Source organism: Gopherus flavomarginatus, chromosome 15 (assembly GCF_025201925.1).
Source record: "Gopherus flavomarginatus isolate rGopFla2 chromosome 15, rGopFla2.mat.asm, whole genome shotgun sequence".
In the NCBI taxonomy this organism is placed as follows: Eukaryota; Metazoa; Chordata; order Testudines; family Testudinidae; genus Gopherus; species Gopherus flavomarginatus.
In genome coordinates, this window is record NC_066631.1 from 27479043 (window position 1) to 27503921 (window position 24879).

General features: G+C 38.0%; 1 protein-coding gene across 4 annotated transcripts in view; it reads left to right on the plus strand.

Annotated features, from left to right (window-relative positions):
- Positions 1-24879, plus strand: part of KNTC1 (kinetochore associated 1) — a 74059-nt gene that overhangs the window by 28470 nt on the left and 20710 nt on the right. For all 4 annotated transcript variants that reach the window (XM_050924423.1, XM_050924420.1, XM_050924421.1 and 1 more), the window contains exons 26-44: positions 737-880; positions 1113-1211; positions 2115-2218; positions 2399-2504; positions 5958-6092; positions 8044-8163; positions 9728-9797; positions 9874-9941; positions 13048-13337; positions 14411-14583; positions 14791-14888; positions 15958-16099; positions 16934-16990; positions 18907-19070; positions 19681-19785; positions 22376-22504; positions 23013-23129; positions 23595-23704; positions 23938-24148. In XM_050924423.1, the coding sequence (XP_050780380.1) occupies positions 737-880; positions 1113-1211; positions 2115-2218; positions 2399-2504; positions 5958-6092; positions 8044-8163; positions 9728-9797; positions 9874-9941; positions 13048-13337; positions 14411-14583; positions 14791-14888; positions 15958-16099; positions 16934-16990; positions 18907-19070; positions 19681-19785; positions 22376-22504; positions 23013-23129; positions 23595-23704; positions 23938-24148 (2442 nt within the window). The remainder of the gene's footprint in view (positions 1-736; positions 881-1112; positions 1212-2114; positions 2219-2398; positions 2505-5957; positions 6093-8043; positions 8164-9727; positions 9798-9873; positions 9942-13047; positions 13338-14410; positions 14584-14790; positions 14889-15957; positions 16100-16933; positions 16991-18906; positions 19071-19680; positions 19786-22375; positions 22505-23012; positions 23130-23594; positions 23705-23937; positions 24149-24879) is intronic.

Sequence of the window (24879 nt, forward strand, 5' to 3'; positions counted from 1 at the left end):
TTGGGTAGATCGTTTACTCTTGCTGTGCCTTACTTTCCCTATACATAAGAATGGCCATACTAGGTCAAACCAAAGGTCCATCTAGCCCAGTATCCTGTCTTCAGATAGTGGCCCATGCTAGGTTCTTCAGAGGGAACAAACAGAACAGGTAATCATCAAGTGATCCATCCTCTGTTGTTCATTCCCAACTTCTGGAAAACCGAGGCTAGGGACACCATCCTTGCCCATCCGAGTGAATACCCATTGATGGACCTATCCTCCATGAATTTCTCTCGTTCTTTTTTGAACCCTGGTATAGTCTTAGCCTTCACAACATCCTCTGGCAAAGAGTTCCACAGGAATAATAATATTAAACCACCACAAAAGGGTGTCATGAAGTATGTTTATTGCATGGAAATGCTTTCAAGATATAAACTGCTATATAAATGTGATTAGGCATGGTCCCTTCCCCTATTAGTTTACAGTTTCTGATAGTGTCTATTGGATGACAGTACAAGCTTGTAGTGGAGGAGAAATCAAACGTTTGGCTCAACACAAGAAGGCTTTGTGGAAAAAGTCTGTAGGGGGGTTGGTTTTCTTTGAGCTGGGCAATGAATGTTAGGGTCTGAAGTTTTTCCTTTGACTTCACTGGGCATTGGATAAGGCCCTTAGTGAAACGAAGAAAGAATGCTGTTTGTTGTGCTGTTCTAACATGCTGTGGAGCTTGTGTTTCTGTAACTGTTTTTCTGCCCCCTAGGAGAATGCAAGTACAATAGTATTCCGCATGTTTGATAAAGTTTTGGCACCAGAGCTCATTCCATCCATTTTGGAGAAGTTTATAAAGCCATACATACATGAACATAATCTACAACAGGATGAACTTCTCTTGCAGTATATAAAGGTATCAATTTTCCCGCTCTTTTTAAAAGGACATTATTTTAGACAAGAAATCAAGTATGATTGTTTGCTATTTACTCTTATGATTTAGGGCCAGCTTCTATTATCCTTACTCTTGGGTACAATCCCATTGATTGGAATGATAAAATCTGGTCCTTAGTGTTATTTAAATTATCGAATGCTCCTGCCATAATTCTGAATGTTTAATATTAAACTTTATTTATCGAAATACTCAGGACTTGCTAGAGCGCTGTCGTACACGATCTACATCAGTGTTTGAAACTGCATGGGAGGCAAAGGCAATAGCTGTCATTGGCTGCATATCTGATACAGATGTAAGTACATTAAATAAATGTACAAATGGATCTTATGCTTCTTTGTTGTGTTATGAATGAAAAAATTACGTTTGTATTCAAGAACAGAATACATTGCATGGTAGGAGTAAAAGATGGGCCAAATACTGTCTTGCATTTCAGTCAATCCTAGGAGGATTCTTTGCTTGGCCTAGTGCCTTTTACCTTTTCCTTTACTTAAGGCTGTTTTGTTTCTGCTTTCAAGCTATCCTGTCCTCGTGATTTCGGGGGTGGGGGATCACTGTGGTGCCATTTGGGAGAGAGGCCAGTGTGGTTGTGCATTTCATTATCATTGAGCCACCAGGATTACCTCTGTCGTCATCATGGCTTTGTAGTTGTAGGTTTATCTTCTAGAAGGGTTGTTTCATTATCAGCAGTTCTTTTTCTCACATAATACTATGTTAAGGTACATATAAATTTTTGGAAGCATTGCAAGGGCAACTTCCTGAGTCTTTTAGTCATTTAATAACAATTAGACCTACCTTCAAGAACTTTATACAACCTTGTAGCACACCTTGCATGATTTAATATTTTATTTAAAGTTTTTGGAAGAAGCTCTCTAATCCCTTTTAATAAGGTTGCCAAAAGACAAACTTAGAAAAAAAATAAATATAAAAATAAATCATACATCTTAGGAAAACATTACAAATATAAAACACAGCTACTAACATCAATGGGAATTCTGCATGTAAAACAGTATTGGGCTATAAATTATTCTGATAGTTTGAAGGCTTTTCAGTGTGTGTCTGTGGGATACCCCCTTGTATAACTGGAGTTTGGGAAGGGAGAAACCTTCTATGTCTAACAGAGTTATGGGTAAACTATACTTGAAGGAATTATGTAATGTAGAGCTTTGTTTTCAGAGAAATTTGGATTTCTTTGCAGCTGATATTTGATGCAGTACTGCAGATAATGCATGGTGCTGTGGTGCCTTGGAGTGCAGCTGTGGAGCAGCTGGTGAAGCAGCATTTGGAAATGAAACATGTCAAGTAAGGGAACATTACTTAACTCCTAACACCTATCTCTTCAAAATCTTTTAAGATATTTTAATCTTTTTTTTTGTTTTTTCTTTCAGTTAGAATTCAGGGTTGAACTCTACCTTTATTTTTAAAAAATCATGCAGTTAGAAGAAGCAAAGCTATTAATAATAGTGACATATCTATTTGTAGAGTGAAGTTATTGCAGGAAAGTTCCAGACTGATGGAGATGAAGAAGCTGTTACGGGGCTATGGGATAAGAGATACTAATCTTTTAAAGGACAAACAGATGATAATGGTAAGTGACGAGATACTACTTTTATTTATATTTTTACTTTTCTTCTATGATATATATTCAAATAAAGATTACTAAACAAGGTTTTGAGTATTTTGACAAGACTTTAGGAGCCAGATTTTTAAAAGATCTTAGAACCCAGCAGCTCCCATTGTTCTATTATTTCTTTTGAAAAGTTTGGCCACTTCCTTTTAGATGCCTAAATGAGAGCCGAGCTCTACTGGAAAAAAATCAGACCACACAAAGACAATCCAGAACAAGTAAAAATAAAATTAGCAAAACAAATGTAACTTTTAATCCTCATTCTCCTGCTTTTGGGAGACAGGAAAATTTAAGAAATACTAAAATGGCTAGTTGGCTGGATTAGAAGTAAGCATTTGTAATCTACTGTTGAGACATGTTCAGAAAGGTGCTTATTAGTTCTTCCATTGTAAATGCTACCACAGGCTATTATCCTGTACAAAGGAACCAAACACAAATTATATGGATGAGATGATTACAAAAGAAAGAAAATGTAGTCCTGCATTTTCTAATCCAAATGGGATTGGTGCACTGTCCTTTTTCTTAATGAGAGACCTGGCAAAGAAAAACACTATTCAATACAGATCTCTGAAAAGTATTTGAAAAGCAGTCTTAGTCTGCTTCCCAGCCCCCATCCACCGCAATGCATCAGTGGCAATTCTCAGACAAATTTAGAGATTAGATCTCTAGCATTTCTCATGTCCGTTGGACTCTGTCTACACTTATGGCTAGGTATAGAATACAGACACTGAACACCCATGTGGCCATAGTCGCTGGAGGGCCTATGCTGAGAATGCTCAATCAGGCAGACTGCAAAGAACAAGGCAGACAACCTCAAGGCTGGTGGTGTAGTTTATAATTAGGGCTCTACCAAATTCACAGCCATGAAAAATGTGTCACGGACCATGAAATGTGGCCTCCTCCTGTAAAATCTGGTCTTTTGTGTGCGTTTCCCCTATACTATAAAGATTTCACGGAGAAGACTAGCGTTTCTAAAATTGGGGGTCTGACCAAAAGGGAGTTGCAAGGGGGTCGCAAAGTTATTTTATGGAGGTTGTGGTATTGCCACCCTTACTTTTGCTCTGCCTTCAGAGCTGGGCAGCTGCAGAGCAGCAGCTGTTGGCTAGGCACCCAACTCTGAAGGCAGCACCCCACCAGCCGCAGCGCTGAAATAAGGGTGGCAATACCATACCACACCACCCTTACTTTGTGCTGCTCCCTTCAGAGCTGGGCGGCCAGAGAGTGGCGGCTGCTGACTGAGAGTCCAGCTCTGCAGGCAGCAGTGAAGAACTAAGGGTGGCAATACCATACCATGCCATCCTTACTTCTGCGCTGCTGCTGCTGACAGTGGCTCTGCTTTCAGAGCTGGGATCCCAGCCATCAATCACTGCTCTTCAGCTGCCCAGCTCTGAAGGCAGTGCTGCCACCAGCAGCAGTGCAGGAGTAAGGGTAGCAGTACCGCAAACCCCCACCCCAATGACAAACTTAACCTCCCCCCCGCACACACACACATTTCCTGTTTGTATCAGGACCCCTACAATTACAACACCATGACAATTCAGATTTAAATAACTGAAATCATGAACTTTATTATTTTTAAAATCCTATGACCGTGAAATTGACCAAAATGGACCATGAATTTGATAGGGCCCTATCTGTAATTAAATTTCACCAACCCAGTAACTAAATAGCTTCTGTAATGCCTTACTGATTATCAAGAAGCCAAAATACAGTTCCCTTTAAGCAGTTAATACAGTTCCCTTTGGCTCCCCTCTAGACAGTCAAGTGTAATATAGTGAGGGTTACTGAAAACCTTTTTCACCGTATATGAAGTTCTACCAATCCCAAGAGACCAGATACATTACCCATCAAGTCAATGACTATTTCAGATCTTAACCCAAGTACATGCTTACAGCTAATCCTTTTTAACTAAATCTAAGATTTATTAATAAAAAGCATTGCTATGGTTAAAGCTCTTTATATATACAGATATTAATATAGTTCTTAGGTCAGTTTCATAGCAGAGATGGTGAGGTTGCTGATTTGTAAAAATCCTTCTAGAATCAGTTTAAAAGGTTATAGTCCAATAGGCTATCCATGTGCAGAGTTTATTCAAATTCTTCCATGAGAAATTGCAGGGATAATCCAGAGTAGACCGGGAGACCTCAGTTTTGTGACTTAGACTTTCCCTGACAACGTTTAAGCAGATCTGAGATAAAACAGAATCAGGTACGACTTTCTTTACAGTGGAAGCAAGCTGTGGTCACAGCAGGGCTTCCTTGGCTGAAGAATAGGTAATGTATATTGTTGCTTTGAAGCTAATCCCTATTTGCTAGGTTTACACCGGAAACTAGTTGCATTCATTAGCATAAGGTAATTAACCATCAGGCAGTTCACAGGTAGTCCACTACAAATTTCAAAGACAAATGAAGACAATAATATTACACCACACATTCCATCTAAATATTAATATCCTCTTTTGATTTCTGAATCAATAGAATATAGTCATGAAACATTGACAGGAACAGAAGTTTAGCATCTACAGGCTAATTAGATCACATTGTTAAACTTCTAACAAGATATAGATAAACACAGACAAATACAATTCGTATCTGTTTTTAATTGTCTAACAATTCAGGCCTACATTTCAAGGATTGTAGTCTATTTCAGTGCTTCTCAAAGTCAGGCCGCTGCTTGTTCAGGGAAAGCCCCGGTGGTCTAGGACGGTTTGTTTACCTGCCGCGTCCTCAGGTTTGGCTGATCGCGGCTCACACTGGCCGCAGTTTGCCGTCCCAGGCCAATGGGGGCTGCAGGAAGTGGCGCAGGCCAAGGGATGTACTGGCCGCCTTTCCCACAGCCCCTACTGGCCTGGGACAGTGAACCGCGGCCAGTGGGAGCTGCGATCGGCCGAACCAAACAGGCCCGGACCGCCAGAGGCTTTCCCTGAACAAGTGGCGGCCCGACTTTGAGAAGCATTGGTCTGTTTAACATGGCTTTGTTAGCTATCTACAAAGAATGGCCCTGTTTACCATTTCAGTACTCTTCTAATACGTCCTTAAAAGTTATTTTTTGGTCATGCAGCCTGCTGGTTGTTTTAACCCTTGCTGGCTCAGCGTCACAGCCCAGCTAACATAGGTATAAACAGCAATGTAGTTGGTGAGGCACTGCTTAGGCAAGTAAAATCCAGATGCACTAGAACTTTACAGTATGTACACTGCATGGCTCTTTACATGCCCAAGCAGTGCCTCCCACATTTACATTGCTATTTTTAGCAGCATAATGTACTGCTGCCTCCCTGCTGCCAGAGCTTTTCCCTGCCATAATGAAAGGCTACAGCATTGTGGAAAAGATCTGGCAGGGAGGAAACGCTCTGGCAGTTCTGCTTCTAAACGTTTCCAGCAAGATTTAGTATCCATGTCTGTTTTCTTGTTTCAGAGATTGGTGAAATACATTCTTAAACAAGATACCCCTACTTCTCTGGAAGATGCTTTGAAAATTGTAGCAGCATATATGTTGCCAAGTGTGGAAGTCTATATTTTGAGGATGGTGGACCTGATTGATCGAGATCGGGTATGAAAGTTTTCGTAGTCATATGATATCTACATTAAAAAATACTTGGGTCCTATTTTTCAGAATTGCACAGTTACTGCAGTTTGACAAACATCTGTGTATGCAATTTGTGCGATCATACTACTAACACTGGTTGTAGCCAATATTATAGTATTGAAAATCAAGCCTATATATATAGACTAAGATATGAGTAAGTTAAATTTATCATGGTTTTCCATAAACTAATGCATAGTAACTGAAAGCATATGTACACTACAGAACCTACCATATTTTGATATAAAGTGAAAAACATGGTAAATCCTCCTTCATTCACTGCCAAAAAGAATGAAAACAGTGTATGCTAAAATAAAATATGCTAGAAATCTTCTGATAAACTTTTCTGCAATTGCTGTTGCATGTGGTTGACTTTCTCCAAGCCAGCAAGAAAAGAGTCCGTTTCTGGCTTGGCAGCATTGCCATATTTGACACAGGGTGTCAAAACATGTCAGTTTCCATGTTGTAAAGAGGACCTAAGAGTTGAAGTATGTCACAAACCATTTTTTGTGGGAAGGGCTATTGAGCAACTCTTTACTGGGACAAACACCCGCCTTCTGCATCCCTGTGACTAGCAGGTGGTTTCCTCTTCTGCAGAGCTTTCTGACTGGACAATTTAGGTCACAGTTCACCAAAGCACTTAAGCATATCCTTAAGTCCTACTGATGTTAGTGGGACTCGAATGTGCTGAACCTTCAGCATGCGTAAGCGGGGAATTAAATGATTTAGCACTGTCGCATTATGAGAGGAGACTGTTCAGTCATTGAATTGCTGGTCACCTTTTGTCTATGACTTAAGGCTAAGATTTTGTCATGGTTATTTTTAGTAAAAGTCACAGACAGGTCATGGGCAATAAACAAAAATTCATGGAAGCCATGACCTGTCTGTGACTTTTGCCGCTACAAAAGTTTTTTTGCTGTTTCCTCTGCCACCGTAGCGACTGGGAGTTGTGAGGTTCCCCTTCTGCCTGTGGCAGCTGGAAGCTGCAGGGTGACCATATTTCCCAAAGAGAAAACAAGACACCCCCAGCCACTCGCCGGAGGCGACCCCTCCCCCCCGCACAAGGCTGTCGCCTGTCACTGGAACCCTGAGGAGGGCCCCCTCAGGAGTCTGTCACCTATCACTGGAACCTTGCAGGGGGCTGCCTGGGACTGCTGTCACTAGAACCCTGCCAGGGGCCGCTGGCTGCCAGCCCAAGTCCCACAGCCCCTGGAGCTGACCGAAGAATGTCAGGGAGGTCTTTCTGCATGTCATGGATTCCGTGACTTCCATGATCTCCGTGACATAAAGGTAGCCTTATCTATGATTATTCTTGCATATCAGGATCTGGATCTAGGATATTCCTCCCTGTAATGGACCTGCAGTGTGGTAGGCTCCTCTAACTGAGGAAAGGAACTAGATAGGCCCCCTCTGAAGTACAGTTTCCCACCCTAAAAATCAGAAAGTCCCTTTTTCAACACTAACCAACTTCTGCTATTCCACTCTCTTACCAGCATGTTGTAATAAAAGTAGTCATGCTTGCCATAGTCCTGCTTACAAATGCTATCTAATCAATTGTTTTGCAAGAACTTTTAAAGAAATTGCTTTTTTTTTACCTATTATAATTATCAACAAATAAACTTGTAGTTTAGCTGCCCTCAGCTCTCTGAGTCAAAGGATCTACACATGCTAAAAACTATTTTGGGATATTAGAGAGTTTGTATGTTATGGCAAACTGTATGCTCTATAAAAGGGGAGAGTTAATAAACTCCCCAAGTTGTACATTGAACTTAAAAAGTCTGTCATCTGGTGGGGCACCATTATAATGTCAGACAGTAAAGAGATAAGATAATGATAAGATAACTGACAAGAAAATTAAAGTTCTTTCAACAACAGATACTCTTATCAAACTATTTTTGACTTGCCTTTTTGTTTTCAGGGAGAGGAATCTCTAAACTTATTAAAATCTCTGCCTGTTTCTGAAGCAGAGAAAGTTGCAGAGAGATTGTCTATATGGGCAAGATTGGTATTGCAGAAAGAAGCAGATAATTCTGAAGAGGTACTAACTACTTTCACTTAATAAATTACATGTACATTGATCATTCTCAATGCTGCTTTCAACACGCGTAAAAGAAGGGAGTGATTAATGGAGAACTGATAAAAGCTAATGTACCTTTCCAAGGTATAAAGGTGCATATCTCTTGCTTTCTGCATCCATTCATCCATTTGTAAAAAAGCAAATCATGTAAGGTAAAACCACTGTGTCAGAAATGTTCCCTGTATTTTTGAGGCACATTTTCATCTTGGTACAGAGACTTGCATATTTGACTCCCATGAGTATTAATTAAATTACAAATGTAAATCCTAATGCATTACGACTAATTTTACCCAGTTGTAAATTCAGGATTTAACAAACAAATATAGCTCAAATCATTTTAAAATAAATTTTGTCTAAGATCTAAAAAAAGTTTGTAAATGGTATAGCACTGACTTGTGACAAAATTACAAAGTTCTTCTTTGAGGAGTGTCCTTGTGGGAGCTCCAATTTAGGTATCTTGGCACCCGCACTTCTAGTCGGAGACTTGTGGTAGCAGCACCCTGGTTGGCCGTGCATGCGCAGCAGCTGTCTCACACTGCTCGGTGTGGTTACTCCGCACAGGCAACCAACCGTTACCCAGTTCCTTCTCTGCCACCTTTGGTTTTGGTTGGAATGATAGCAGCACCCTTAACAGCTCTCATATTCCTCTAATTTCTTCCCCTTCCTTAGTTATTTCCCTCGTTATTGATTTCTCCTTTCATTTTTGTTCTGTTTACCATTTTAAAAAAAACAAAAAACTTTCCCCCTTTTTTTCTCCCCACCTCAGGCGGGCAGTCGCCGAAGAGGCATTAGCCGGGCTCTCCAGGTTTCAAACGCTGTCTGACCTGCAGACTTTCAGTACCAGTGGCAGACAGCCACATGCAGTGTATCTGTTGCCTAGGGGAGAGACGCATTTACCAAAAGTGTCCCCCCTGCAAGAAACTCACAGTGAGGACAAGGAAGGCGAGGGACCTCTAACTAAAACTTTTAATGATGGAGAGATCCTTCTGACCTGCCTCCAACACCAAGTCCAGGACACCTCCTCGCCAGTCCTTACCTGCAGCTGCCTCAGTTATGGGGTCCTCTTCAAAAATGGCTGCTAAGGACCCTAGTCCTAAAAAAGCCCCAAAAAAGTGGTCTCATGCTTCACCACACCATGATTCACCTCCTAAAAAGCGATGTCTGCCTGCAAAAACTGCCCCGGTACCGATGGCACCGAGAGCACTGGACTGTGAGGCACCAGGGCTGTCCAGTACCAAGACATCCCAAGGAACAAAAGACCCGGTGCAGTCTAGCTCTCACAGGAGTAAAACTAAGCCTCATAGTTTGGCTCCGAGGGAACCGAACAAACCTCAGGCACAGAGAAGCGCTATGGCCCACACCCTAAATTCATACCCAAGGTCACCTCCCTCTTCCACCTCAATAAACCCATTTACTTACCTATAGTCTTTCTCAAGCCGCACTTCGATAATCTGAGCTGTGTACCTAAGACTATTTACCCACCAAAGACCAAATGAAAGATTAACTTATCACTTTTTTTTTTCAGCGCATAACGCAAATGTGTATAACAAAGACACTTGTGGAGGTTCTTAAATTCCTGCTTAGCATTCAGAAAGGTAAGTTGTAACTTACCCCTTCATGTATTGGCCCAGTAAGTAGCTCAGTAAGTAACTATTTTTTCCTGTTTTACAGAAAATCCTCTGAAGGAACATGAATGTAAAGCAAACTTAAAAATGTTTGAAACACTTGCTAGCTTGCAGGTAAGTATTTTATAATTACAAGAAATTAAAATAGGTTTGAAATTATCCTGAGTAATGTTATTAAATGATGCATTTTTAAAAATGAATCCTATTAAAATGTAATTTTAGCTACAATTTTACTATGTTCTGTGTGTATAATAGTAGCTTACAAATAAATTAAAAATGTTCAAATGGCTATGGATGATGAAGATTGATCAACAGATTTTGTCATTTAAAACATTATTTCCATGCTAGCGTTTTAGGGAATATAAAGCATAGTGGATAAAAATAAATGTATATATTTTAAAAAATGTATAAATTAACTCTGATTTTATTTACATTAAATATATTTTTCTATTTTTTACTTTTAAACAGGTTTATTTTTAATTTGAAATTATGACAACTTATGTTAAGGCCTAAACTTAGTATAATTTAAATAAATAAACCTAATGTGCTGCATCAGTGAGCCCTTCTCAAATTTTTATGAGTTAAAGAGGTCTGCTTATTTAATTATATACAGAATAAGGGGGAAAATATCAGCTCAAATTTTATTAAATGTCACAAATGTCAGGTACTATATTCAGTATCTATATTATTTTCAGTCTTTCCAATGATGTTGGTATTTACATTTTTTCAAATGTGAATACTTCTAGTTTCTGTTGTGCAGAAATGACTTTGCCTTAATTACTTTTTGTTGCAGTTTAGCTAGCAGGTGCAGAGAGAACACTTTTAATTTAATTCCAATTTCCATCTAAATGCAGCTTGACCGAAGTTGTGTAATAAAAAATTAACATAGTAAATAAGAAATGTGACTCCCATTTCTAACATAATAAAAAATGTAAAAATTAAGAATTTGAATAAATGTATGTTGAGCTTTATAATTGCTTAAATAAATATGTATAGCTATAGTGTATTCTCCTGGTTAGCAAAAAGCGAAGTGTGAAACTTAATGTAAAAACTATATTTAGTTGCAAATCAATGAGAATGAACCTTTCTTTGGGAAAATAACTAACTAAAAAGCACAAGAAAACAAAATTAAAATGGATTTAAATCAAGGCTTCCTGTTTGCTGATTTAAATCAGTCCATCCTGGTATAAAGTTCCCAGGCCATGTGTTGTTGGTGACTGAAAAAAATTCATACCACTTAATTTTGAGTTAGGGCATATCTACACGGTGCAGCAAGACGCATGCTAGGAGTGTGATTCTTACTAGACAGGAACTGAGGTCTAATGAACAGAGCACATTAATGGTACAATTTGAAATGGTCCTACATTAAAGAACATCAGGGAATTTTTATTGTGCACCAGCAAGGTTGCAGGGTCTACATGTACAACGCATTAATGTGTTTTAGAAATCACACTTCCATAATGCGCATTACCATGTTGCATAGACAAGCACTTAGTGGTGTTGATGTTCACCGTTACTTTTGTGGCATGCTCCAAGCTAGTCACTGCCTTGTTAGCACTGACTTGCCCAAAGCCGTACAGTAAGTCATTTGCAGAGTTGGGATTAAAACTCAGAAATCTTTTCCTATTTTCTGTTAATGTGCTCTGTTCCCATCCCCTTCTAGTGTAGCTTATAGGGCTAGCCTGCTTCCTTGCCTCTCTATATATAGGTTTTTTCTATTTTTATGGGTTTAATTGTTTTTATTATTATAGGTTTATATTAAAGTAGTTTGGCTGTAACACAAGGGACCTACAGGCCATATCCTGTATGTTGAGCTAAGGCAAAGTTAGCATACATAGGTTTCGGACTATGTAAATAGTAATAAGTTAAGCATAAGGTTCATATATGCTGTAATCTTTAACTAAAATAGATATGCAAGTTGGCATAGGGGACTTTCCAAAGTTCATGTCCTCTGTAAATCGCAGCTACACCACCAGGTACACAAAACAGGTACATCACAAGGAAAGAACCAAAATAACCGGAAAAGCAAAAAAAAAATGTAAAAATAATTTAATGTTATTAATATGTATGTATATGTTATTAATACGTACAAACATACCTGCCTATAAAATAAGTGTACCCCAACATTTCAGTAGGTAAGAAAACTAAGTTTGGACATGGAAGAAGGGCTCAAGCACCCACGCCCTATAAGAGGAGTGACCCACAATGCCAAGGAGGCATCTAAGCGTCTAAGCTGCTGCTGCTTCTAAGTTTTGTTTTTCGGAGCTTCAAAGCTTGTTTACTAAGTTTTCTAAGCTCCAAGCTTCTTCATTCTTAGCTTATTAGTCTGCTAGTTTTAATTTTAAGTTTTAAGTCAGTTAAGTCAAATTTTAAGTTAGCTTCAATAGCTTTTGCTCTCTAGCTTCTTCTAAGCTCTGTATCTCCCACCCAAAAATGAGAAACCTGAGACAAGGCTGGTCCTTTGTCTCTTATCACCAGGTCATCAAGAAAGGGTGTAAGTATATTAATCAAAAGCTTTATAGTATATCATATGTATTTTTAGAATAATAGTACTGCATTTATAACTCTAATTATTTTACCATTTAATTACTATTTAATTATAATTCTGTTTATCTCAATAAAAGTCTTTAAGAAATATTGGTCCCAGTGTGAGCGTCCTGTCATACCTGTGAGGGTCTTTGGCATACTCTGTGTAGCCTGATTCTGGGACAAGAACTTTATTATCTTCTGATTAGATTAATTGGCAAGCCTCCTAAATTAATTAACCTCCTAAATCAGGCAACACTAGGAATATATTTAAACTGTCAAGAAACAGTATCATCTTGCCAGTTCTCACTTCACTGATCCAAAAATCCTAATAATTCCACCAATTTCTCAGCAAAGATTTTCTAATAGTGCTGTAATGTTGCATATTACCAAGAATTGATTACCTTTTGCATAGTAGACTGCAGTATATTTGATCTATTAGGAAGTATTACATAGTTAAAACACTTTTTGATGCAATATCTTTTATTTTGTTTAGTTTTGTTTCATACTAATTAACTATATTCTTTAATCTACAGTGGGTTTTCTAGTGACCAATCTGAACTAGTAAACTCAATTTTGTGATAAAATTCATCTGTGAATGAGAGAATGAGTGTAAAACTTAAACAAGACAAATTTCTAAAGTAAGTCACGTGAATAAGAAGGTTCTGTTCTATTATTTGACTTCTTGTTGCAGGAGGATTTTGATATCTTTATTTCAGTCAAGGATTATGGGAATTATTTGTTGATGTCTCAGCTCCTTGAAGAGCACATAAAAGCCTATGAAAGTATCCAATCCTTGGCAAAATCTAGAAAAGTGCAAGCAACGAATTCCAAAGATGATAGTAAAACAAAGAACTGTTCCACTGAATCAAGACTTTACAGACTAGCTTTACTTCTGCAAAGGACAGAGCAAGAGCTGGGGGCAAAGCTGGCACTGAGGTCATTAGATGCTGGAAAAATTGAAGAGGCACTAAAGATATGCAGGTAAAATTTCAGAAGAGTTTAGGACTGGTTAGCATTAAAGTAAGAAGAAGTATGCAATAAACTATTTCTGGTACTCTGCAATAGCTGGTAGCTGTAATGCAAAGGCAAGATTGACTAGAGGGAAGAGGAGCCACACAGCAGATCCACTTAAGCAATATACTGTTGCATAGAAGACTGCAAGAGTAGGTTCACCTTGGATTGTTTGGCATCTCCCAGTGTGTTTTTCCATAACTTGGTTATTAATGCCATCCTCTTTACTAAGGCTAGGTCTACACTAAAAAGTTAAACGATGTAGGTGAGTTGACCTGGGGATGTGAAAAATTCACACCCCTGAACGACATTAAGTTGACCTAACCCCCAGCATAGACAATGCTAGGTCAACAGAAGAATTCTTCCGTCAACCTAGCTACCACCTCTTGGGGAAGTGAATTAACTGCAGCAACAGGAGAACTCCTTTCCTCGCTGTAGGGAGTGTCTACACTGAAGCCCTACAGCAGCTCAGCTAGAGCACTGCAGCTGTGCCGTTGCAGCTTTTCTGGTGAAGATAGCCTAAGTAAAGGATCAAAGTAACACAGACGAGCAAGAGTGTGTATTTTAATTCTAGCAATTTAATACTGTTGTACTGGATGAAGAATCATTGAAGTAGCCAATATTAGCCAGCCACTATATATAGCTGAGCTTCTTGAGTCCCAGGAACACATGAAAACCATCCAAACCCTAAGCTATCCTGCCTTCGGTAGCTGAAACTCTTTGGTCAGCATACCTGTTTAGTTAGGGCCTTCAGCTACTTTTCAGTTATCTTCCTGAAAGTGGCACAAAATGGAAGTTAAACTACTGTAAAATAATTTATAACCAATAACTAATTTCACAACGGTCAGTAGTTATATACAAGGTAAGCACTTAGGTGTCCTTTTTCTTGCATATCAGTTTATTCAGATTTCAGGCCCACCCTATTGGTGAGCTAATTTACTTAAATGTTGTTGGACTAATATTAATACCTCAAAAGAAAGACAAGTTATGATTTTTATCTTAAATAAAAATCTAACATAAATTTTCCCTTTGTTTCATTAAAGAGATTTATATGAACATCACTGTAATGAACAAACAGGGAAGTTGCTATTTTTAGCTTGTCAGAAGCTTTGTCATATGTTGGGAGCTGATGTTCCAATGATCACACCTAAAGGACTGAACTTTCCAGCAGTGATAAATGAGATGGCATGCCAAGCAGCTACAATATGCAGTCCAGGTAATCCAGTATCATAGTTTCTTATTTCTGTTCATGTTGGAAAGTAGATTTCAAACAAATCACTTTTCTATGATGTATGAAAACAAAAAGTGAATTTCTGTGCATGCATACCGCTGTAAAAATAGGTGACACCAAATGGTGATTTTCTTTGTAATAGAGAATATATGACTTACATAAAAGAATGACAATGACTTTAATTTCTCACAGATTTGTTATTAGATTCTCTGGAGCTATGTAAATATACATTGGCTGCTAAGGAAATTTACGGACAATGCCAAATAGAAAACTATGGATTTATAGCAAAGGTAACGTCTTCAAATTTGAAGCTTAATTTTTTCTTTTACAGTGGTTTATGAAATATTCAGGTTGTGCATCTTTGTCAACTTGCCGAGGTATACCTAATGATAGGTGCTAATTAGCTACTGCCATCCAGACCAAAATATTATCAACTCCTCTGCCTCTTGTCTCCTATATCTCAGAACAAAAGCTATTGTAGGTTATATTTTGTATCTTGTGTTCCCAGAACATCTGTGTACCATTATTAATACTCTTAATGTAATGTCTATTAATTTCTGTTGCCAAGACAGCTTGAAATCACAGAACACTGATTCTGAAAAAGCTTTTACAAAAAGTGGTGAGGTTTTACAATGATATAGATATGTGTGTGTGGGTGGTGGGTTTTTTGATAAATACATGTAGAATTTGGAGACACTCCCATCAGTTAACAACTTTAAGATACCATTCAAGAGTTTTGACTTATCCCTTTGTTACTGATTTTTGTTGTTTGTTGATAGCCAACAGCAGTTTGGGCTGCGAAAAATGTAAGGATCTTACAGTCTAACTAACATAGACCAAATAGGTGGAACAAATAAAGGCATTTACGGCCTGGTGCAAAACTCACTGAAGTCAATGGGAATCTTTCCACTGACTTTAATGAACTTTTGATTAGCCCCTGATTTGAGACTCGAGAGTCCAATCTTAAACGGGTAATTTTCAGTTCCATTTAGTTCTTGTGAAAACTGATATTAGAAAATGCAGATGTTCTCTGGAATGCTAACAATAAATAAATGAATACACTTTAATGCACTGTTTTTAAAAGCCAAATTAAAAAATATCTCCCTTTCAACATTAGTGTGCATTATGCCCACATAAGAAGTAGGAAATGTCTTTCATTCCCAGTGCCCAGCAAAAACAAATATCTTGAGGACACATTTTCAAACATGAGCATCTTTTCTTCCTGAATTTGGAAACCTGATCTGTAATGTCATGCAGTTTATTAGTTTTACAATTATACATACTTTTTAGCTGATCCCTTTATGGAACTTCATGAGCATTTTATTTCCTGTTCATATTTTTTGCAATGTGTTAATTTAGGCAGCATCTTTTGGAGCTGATAAGGATCCTTATGAAGAATGGACCTATGATGATTTCTTTAGTGAAGATGGGATAGTTCTTGATCCACAGATGGTGCTCCCAGTTGCATATGAAACTATTTCTTCCCTTGTGCCTATTGCTGGTAACCTTTTTTTCCTTAATGTTATTAGTTAGTGTACAGTCTTTATTCCATTTCATATTAAACTGTTTTTAGTTAGGAATATAAATAATTCAGTACACAATCTTTTTTGAAACCGATATCATTCCCCAATCTTCCCCCTCACATAGTTTTTTGATAACTTCAGCAATTATGAATAGATATTTGCATTGTATTAGATTTTCTCAAGAGACTTACATTTTCAGTTATGCATCAGAAACACTGAATATTCTAAAACTATTTATTTCTTGTGTAGCATGGCAAATATACACTTTCATTTTCTTAATATTTCATTGTATAAATACTTCATGGTATTCTAAATATTTCATTTTTTATCTATAAGCATTCTTGGAAAAGGTCAGATCTATTTATAAATGATATGCTAATTGACTAGTAAGCTAAAAATCTGAGTATGAAGGAAATTGTATTTGGCTGTGGTGGTTTTTGTTTTTGTTTTTTCCCTCACATGGGAAAATGTATGAGATCTATAGCCCCATCCAGGCAAAGGAATTTACATATAGCTCCTGCAGGGTTAATAGAGACAGTTTATATTTCTTCAGGCAGAGATGAGAAAATGGTTCCCCTGTTATGAAGTAACGTCCAGCTGTACACAAGAAAATCACAGAAAAGATCCTAGCTCTCACAGTCAGAATGGGGCACTAATTTAATTATACCAGAACATAATTCTTTATCTAGCTTTATTATCTAGCTTTATTTTTGTATTGGTTTCAAAGTATAATATTTTAATAGTAATTTCCAATGTTTATAACTTTGCTAAGATCTTAGTGCACTGCTCACAAATATTTATCTTATTTGCAGATAACAAGATGTATCCTTTGGACTCTGTAAGCTTGGCAAACTGTCCATTTATTAAAGGTACTACGAAGACATATTAACAGGACAAGAGTAAAATACTCTAAAATGTTACTAAGTGTTTAATTTAAGCCCACAAAAGCTAGAACATACCCATTTAATGCTAAATAATTGGTTAAGACTTCCCACTAATATGGAATTTTTATGCCCATACATCGCCACAACACTCTGTTATAAAGTACAGCTGAGGACCACTTAAAAACAGTGCACAAGACAACTTTTAATTTAGTTACCGGTACCGCCTACAGGGACTATATTGTACCTGTGCTCTAGAGATTGCCCTTTCTTTTGTTTTATTGCTGGGTGTTAGTTTTGACCTATAGAGCTCCACATAGTAGACAATTCTCTGCATCTTGGAGAACCCATCACTTCATGTCTTATTCCAGCAGCTGATCAACTTGGGTGCTTGAGCTGTCTATCTTTAGATAGTTTTTATCTGGGGACAAGGTGTTCTTAGTGGAAGGTCCATTATTAATTATTATTAATTATTATTATTATGCATTACATAGTGCCTCAGGGCCTTGTTGCAGGCACTGTACAAACACACCTGCCTGCTCTGAAGAGTTTACATTCTAAATGGACAAGACAGGTAAAAGATGAGAAAGAGGTATAACATACAAGTAGAAGATGGGAAACTGCAGTACAGACAGCCTAAGCAACTTGTTTACCATGTAGGAAATTTGTAATAGAACTGTGAATTGAACCCAACCTATCCTGAGTTCCAATCCAGTACTTCAACCACAAGATGATCCTTCATCTCTCATTCTTGAATATGAATTGTACCCTGCTTCCCTCAGTTATCTTATGGGGCACGTTACAAAGCTATGCACTTCCCCAGGGATGGGTTGAATGTGGATGAGTGGGTTGAAGATGGAAGGGTTTTATTTGTATAGTTGAACCTCAGAGTTACGAACACCAGAGTTGCCAACTGACCAGTCAGCCACACACCTCATTTGAAACCGGAAGTATACAATCAGGCAGCAGCAGAGGGATGCACACACATAAAAAAGGCAAATAGTACTGTGTTAAAGGTAAACTACTAAAAAAAAAAAAAAAAGGAAAGCAGCATTTTTCTTCTGCATAGTAAAGTTTCAAAGCTGTATTTATTCAATATTCAGTTGTAAACTTTCAAAAGAACAACTATAATATTTTTATCAAAGTTAAGAACATTTCAGAAGAACCTCCATTCCCGAGGTGTTTGTAACTCTGAGGCTCTACTGTATGTGTCTAGCACTTTTGGACAGGCCCATTTGTATATATCTAAAATGAATATAACTGTCCAAAAATGCACCTCACATACAGATTGAACAAGAAGATTGACATAATACAACTCTGTTAACCCACACAAGAGTGTTCTTGAAACACAAAAGCAATCGTCTAATACTATACTAAGGAGGCAACATGGTCCAGTGGATAGGGCACTTGATTGGGAGTCAAGAGACCTGTATCAGCCACTCACGTGCATGCCTTGGGCAGATAATTTTTACTTTTATGCGCCTGTGTTTCCTCATTTGTAAAATGGAGAAAATGTTACTAATCTTCCTTTCTAAAGCACTTTGAGATACAGATGACCAGCTAATTAGTAATAATTCATAGAGGTCCTTTCATAGAGAAGAGAACTGCTCAGAAAAGACTGATTATCTCTGCAAGAATCCACAGCTAACAAACAACATCTGATTGTTAAACTAAAGAGGATTTTTTTTATTAAGGCATTAACTTCTGAACATCAAGTTTGTAAAGGGGGCTAAAATTGACCTACCAATATTATCTGCACCATTATTATTTTTTAACAAAGAATACCTTAATGTAGAGAGAGAAATCAGCTTTAATTGTAAATTTCAAGAATTTAATTAGACTTGGCATACAAGCTTCCTTAATATATAAGCTAATAATTTTATTTCTGGTGAAACATTCCATAGGACAGAACCTCCTGATGCCAGTCAAAACGCCCATCTGTGCACTGCTTCAGAACCTAATGGAAAGCAGTCAGTGTGAGTTAGCCTTGCGACTAATAGTCTGTCTGTTTGGATCCTGTCTTCAGCACTGTGTATCAAACAACATGGATATGTGCCTGGGTGAGAAGGTATGGAGAAAATCTATGCTGAATTTCACTGAAAGTAAATTTACCAAATATGGCTGAGGAATAGGTATTGTGATACACATCCTCTCGCTAGAAGTTCATCTCATCACCATCTGATGAGCTGCTTAGTTGCCTGTGTGAAACAAGCTGGTGCTCTTCCCCTTCTAGTGGACAATGGTTTCACATTGCAAAACCACGATCCTAACTGGGACTCTTGAGACTCTTTAGGGAGACCAGGGGTTGAATGGGTGTTGATAACAAACATACCCTGCCACTATCTTCCCTCTTCTGAGGTGGCTTCTCTTTTCCATCAGGGTTGAGGGATATTGTCATAGGATGGTGAGGGGAACATTGCAGGTTACACTATCCAAACTACATCCTTCTTCTGGATAAACAGAGGACTTCTGTGTCCGGTACTCTGTCTGAAATGTTTCTCAAGCATTTAATTCACTCTGAAAATATAACTATTTACTTGCAAGATGACAGGTGTCAGAGTGGAAGCCGTGTTAGTCGATGTCTCTTAAGTGACAAAAAAAGTAGTTATTTGTAAAAGTGATTTTTTTTAACCCTTAACAGTTACTTTGCTGTCCGTTTGTTTATTTATTTTCAATAGTTACATGATGACAAAATGCTAGCTGATGCCAAAAGCTTTCTTATTGCTATGAAACAAAAGTCCACTTCAGTGATTGTCACTGCTGTCCTTGCCTTATTACACAAGGTAAGCATCCTGTAAGGTAAGCATACCGGGCAAACTGGTTGAAACTATAGTAAAGAACAAAATCGTTTGACATATAGATGAACATAATTTGTTGGGGAATAGTCAACATGGTTTTTGTAAAAGGGAAATCATGCCTCACCAATCTACTAGAATTCTTTGAGGGAGTCAACAAGCATGTGGACAAGGGGGATCCAGTGGATATAGTGTACTTAAATTTTCAGCAAGCCTTTGACAGGGTCCCTCACCAAAGGCTCTTAAGCAAAATATGCAGTCAAAGGATAAGAGGGAAGGGTCTCTTATGGATTGGTAACTGGTTAAAAGATAGAAAACAAAAAGAAGGAATAAATGGTCAGTTTTCGGACTGGAGAGAAGTAAATAGCGGTATCCCTCAAAGGTCTGTACTGGGCCTAGTCCTATTTAACATATTTGAAATAGGAAATGATACCTACTATCATTGGTTGGGAGGGATAGCCTGCTAAACCCAGGGTTGTGAGTTCAATCCTTGAGGGGGCCACTTAGGGATCTGGGGCAAAATCAGTACTTGGTCCTGCTAGTGAAGGCAGGGGGCTGTACTCTATGACCTTTCGGGGTCCCTTCCAATTCTGTGAGATAGGTATATCTCCACTGTTTACTCCTTTTTCCAGATCATTTAATATGAAGTGGCAAAATTTGCAGATGATACAGAACTACGCAAGATAGTTAAGTCCCAGGCAGACTGCGAAAAGCTACAAAAGGATCTCTCAAAACTGGGTGATTGGGCAACAAAATGGCAGATGAAATTCAGTGTTGATAAATGCAAAATAATGCACATTGGAAAACATAATCCCAACTTTACATATAAAAAGATGGGGTCTAAATTAGCTGTTACCACTCAAAAACGAGATCTTAGAGTCATTATGAATAGTTCTCTGAAAATATCCACTCAGTGTGCAGCGGCAGTCAAAAAAGCAAACAGAATGTTGGGAATCATTAAGAAAGGGATAGATAATAAGACAGGAAATATCATATTGTCTCTGTATAAATCCATGGTACATCCACATCTTGAATATTGCATGCAGATGTGATTGTCCCATCTCAAAAAAGATATACTGGACTTGGGAAAGGTTCAGAAAAGGGCAACAAAAATGATTAGGGGTATGGAATGGCTGCTGTATGAGGAGAAATTAATAAGACTGGCACTTTTCAGGTTGGAAAAGAGACTACTAAGGGGGGATATGACAGATGTCTATAAAATCATGACTGGTGTGAAGAAAGTAAATAAGGAAGTGTTATTTACTCCTCATAACACAAGAACTAGGGGTCACCAAATGAAATTAATAGGCAGCAGATTTAAAACAAAAGGAAATATTTTTTCACACAACACACAGTCAATCTGTGGAACTCCTTGCCAGAGGATGTTGTGAAGGCCAAGACTATAACAGGGTTCAAAAAAGAACTACATAAATTCATAGAGGATAGGTCCATCAATGGCTATTAGTCAGGATGGGCAGGGATGATGTCTCTAGCCTCTCTTTGCCAGAAGCTGGGAAGGGGTGACAGGATGAATCGCTTGATGATCCCCTGTTCTGTTCATTCCCTCTGGGGCACCTGGCATTGGCCACTATTGGAAGACAGGACACTGGGCTAGATGGACCTTTGGTCTGACCCAGTATGGCCGTTCTTATGTATACAGAAAGAACCATTGCATGGGGCCTTCCTGTCTCTGATTTGAGTTCTGAGAAACCTCCTCTAGCCCATTTTCATGACTCCATGTCCCTCTCTTCTGAAGAATACTAGAGGGCTCACTCCAGAGCCTCATTATTGCATTCTTTTATTACTTCCCCATTCCCACATGTAGGCTGTACAGACCCCAACTGAGCATAGTATCAGCTTTAAATGATGAGGTTGGTCTAGTGGTTAAGGCACTTGACTGGGAATCAGGAGACCTGGAGACTTGGTTTCAGTTTCCAGTTCTGCCACAGGCATCTAATGTTACCTTGAGCAAGTCACTTAATATTTCCACCTCAGTTCCCTATCTGTAAAGAGGGAGAATTAGTATTCCCATTATTTGGCTGTCTTGTCTATTTAGATTGTAAGTGGGAGGCCTGTCTCTTACTCTGTGTATGTACAGTGATTAGTACAATGGGATCTGATCTCATTTGGAGCCCAGGTGCTATTGAAATAAAAGAACAATGGCATGTATGATTTATATGCATTCTGTATCCCTATTTACTGTACTTTTCGTTTTAAGTGATCTTTTTCTCTTATTTCTAAAAACCGTCTTAAATTGAATCGAGGTTTTAAAAGGCTAGCTGTGAATCCAGTAATGTACAGTTATACAACAGTGTCCAGTTATACAAAAGTCTGGTGGCCCTTTAAGACTAGTAACCAGCATTTTATTAAATTTACTTAAGTAATGATCCTTTTGTGTTTTAGTGCCTTCCAAGTTTATTCCTATCTTCTCTTCTAAATTATAAAAATCTTATTTTCTAACGTAACTGAAAGGCCCAATAGGCCTTTGTATAACTGGACACTTGATATGTATAACAACTGGACATTTATTTAACTGGCAGTTTCTAAAGTATGCTTATTGTGGATTTAATGTCTGTAGGTTTTCAACTGTCGTCTGATAGATCATAACCTGGCATTGGGTTACTGCACAATTTTGCCCAAGGAAGATATGTTTGAAAAACTCTGGAATGTCATAAACAACACAAGGCAAAATTACAACAAAATTCTGGTAAGCCTGAAAAGGCAGTATACTTATACTTATCTTGGCATATAATACTATTAAAGTGCTGCTCGGAGATGTTAACTACATAGTGTAGCAGTGCATTAGAGTTGCCCTCATTAAGGTTTGAAAGTGTTCTGGAGAAATTTGAACTGAACTTGCACCTTTCAGGCAGTAATTTAAAGAATGGAATGGGCCTTGAGGTAAGGAGGAAGGGAAGGATTAAAAGATAACAAAGCAATGGGGAAAAAGGAGGAGAGTGGCAGAGAATGTGTATTTTTAAAAAAGCAGTTACGTTTTAGGAGTTTCTAGTGACATCTCATTCTATCTGAACTCTGTTCTTAATGTGAAGAAGAGGAAGTAAGGATTATTCTCATTTTCTAGATTGGAAAATTGAAACACAGAAGTTATGGCTTCCACAAGGTCATGCAGTGACCTGGATTTCATGATTTCCAGTTTTCTAGCCCGTAGACCATGCTTTTTCATTCACACGTTTGTTTGTTTGTTTGTTTTTAAGGCAGTAGCTCTGGTTGGAGCGCAGCTTGCTAGTCACTATGATGAAGCAGGAGAGAGACAAAAATTCAAGGAATTAATTACTGATGCAGAGTGGGGTATCCAGCTTGGTAAACTTGGTGTGAGTATACTTTTAAATGTTTTAACCAGTTACATTCTTAATTTAAAATGCCAGTGTGGTTTAATATGAGACAGTTTGTTTCATGTTTGTTGGAGTTAACTTAAGAGCAGTTTCTTGACAGTTAAATTTAAAAAAAAATTTTTTTTAATTTACTGCTTTTCATGGACACACACATCATTCAGGATGTGCACTGAACTTAAATTTGTGGTAAATTTACCACTTTGAAGCATCCATGCAAGAATCTTGCTTAAATACTTTGCTGAATGGGGCCCATAGTAATGAGGTTCTAGCACCACTTCTTATGGAGCTCAAACAAAATCCCTATGTTATAGAGGGAGAACAGAAGTTAACAGTTGGAATAGAAGAGTGCAAATGAGTAATACCAAGCATATTGAAAATAATTCCTTGATTGTGAAAGAATATTTGAAGTATCATTACTAGACTACCCCTTTTTTGTATCTGCAGATTTCTTTCCAGACTGTATTTAGGCAGCCATCAATAAGAAAGAAAGAACTCATAAGAACCCTGGTACAGAATCCAAATGTAGACACAGACCTTATATTGAAATACTGCAGGTAATATCTGAAGCAAGTCAAAATTGTGTTGTTGCTGGCATAATAAGTAATGTGTTTATATTATTCTGTTTCAGTTTAAACATCGGCTGTTTATGAATAAACAAACTCAAAAAATAACTGTCCACCTTCGTAAAATGCAGTATGAGTAATTCTGGCTGTTGTGAATTTACTCATAATAAAATCCACACCCTAATCATATTGATTTAAAATGAAAACATGTTCTTCCTTTTCAGAACTTTCATGTTGGACAGTGATGCAGCACTGCAGCTTTGCATCGAAACACTCCTTCTCCAGAGTGCTAATGCAAATCATGTTGAAGGAGACTCTGCAGAGGATACTGTGAAGCAGCCTCATTCCACATTACTGGCCAAATCAGTAAAAATAATTCCTTTACTGAGAAGCACAAAAGACCTGGTCATTAGCCTCAGTGGAGTACTGCACAAGGTAAAACAGTTACAAAGCATGCATGTCACGTCAAACACTATTTTCATAGCTATCCTCTCACTCCGATGAACGTGGCAATCGTTTATTAGAGAGCTATAAAGGAATCTTAAGAACTACATTTGGATCTTTGTTACTACTGTTAATATGTTGTTAGTTTAATTAAGAAAATACTACCAGAGACAATGTGTTAGAGTTTCCTCTTTTTTTTTCTCTCTCTCCCCTGCTTCTCCTTATTGATTGAAAATAAAAAAGACTGGAAAAATTCTTCAAAAGTTTCAATTAAAAATATACATCTACGTGAGTGTATCCTGGGAGCTTACTCTTTCCTCTTCTTTCTGTTTGTTCATTACTGACATAATTTGGCCTCTCTGGAATGCCATGACCACTTTGTGAAGTTTTGAGGGGAGGGACAGCTCAGTGGTTCGAGCATTGGCCTGCTAAACCCAAGGTTGTGAGTTCAGTCCTTGAGGGGGCCATTTAGGGAACTGGGGTAAAGATCTGTCTGCGGATTGGTCTGCTTTGAGCAGGGGGTTGGACTAGATGACTTCCTGAGATCCCTTCAAACCCTGATATTCTATGAGTTTTGAGATTGTGGTATGAGTAGTGATCTAATTTTCCAGAATGGAAGTAATAAATGCCAGAAGTAAATAAGAAGGTGCTTTGAAGCACTCAGGTTCTTCATTGTTATGCCTATTTAATTGAAAATAAAATTTGAAAAACCATGAAGACTG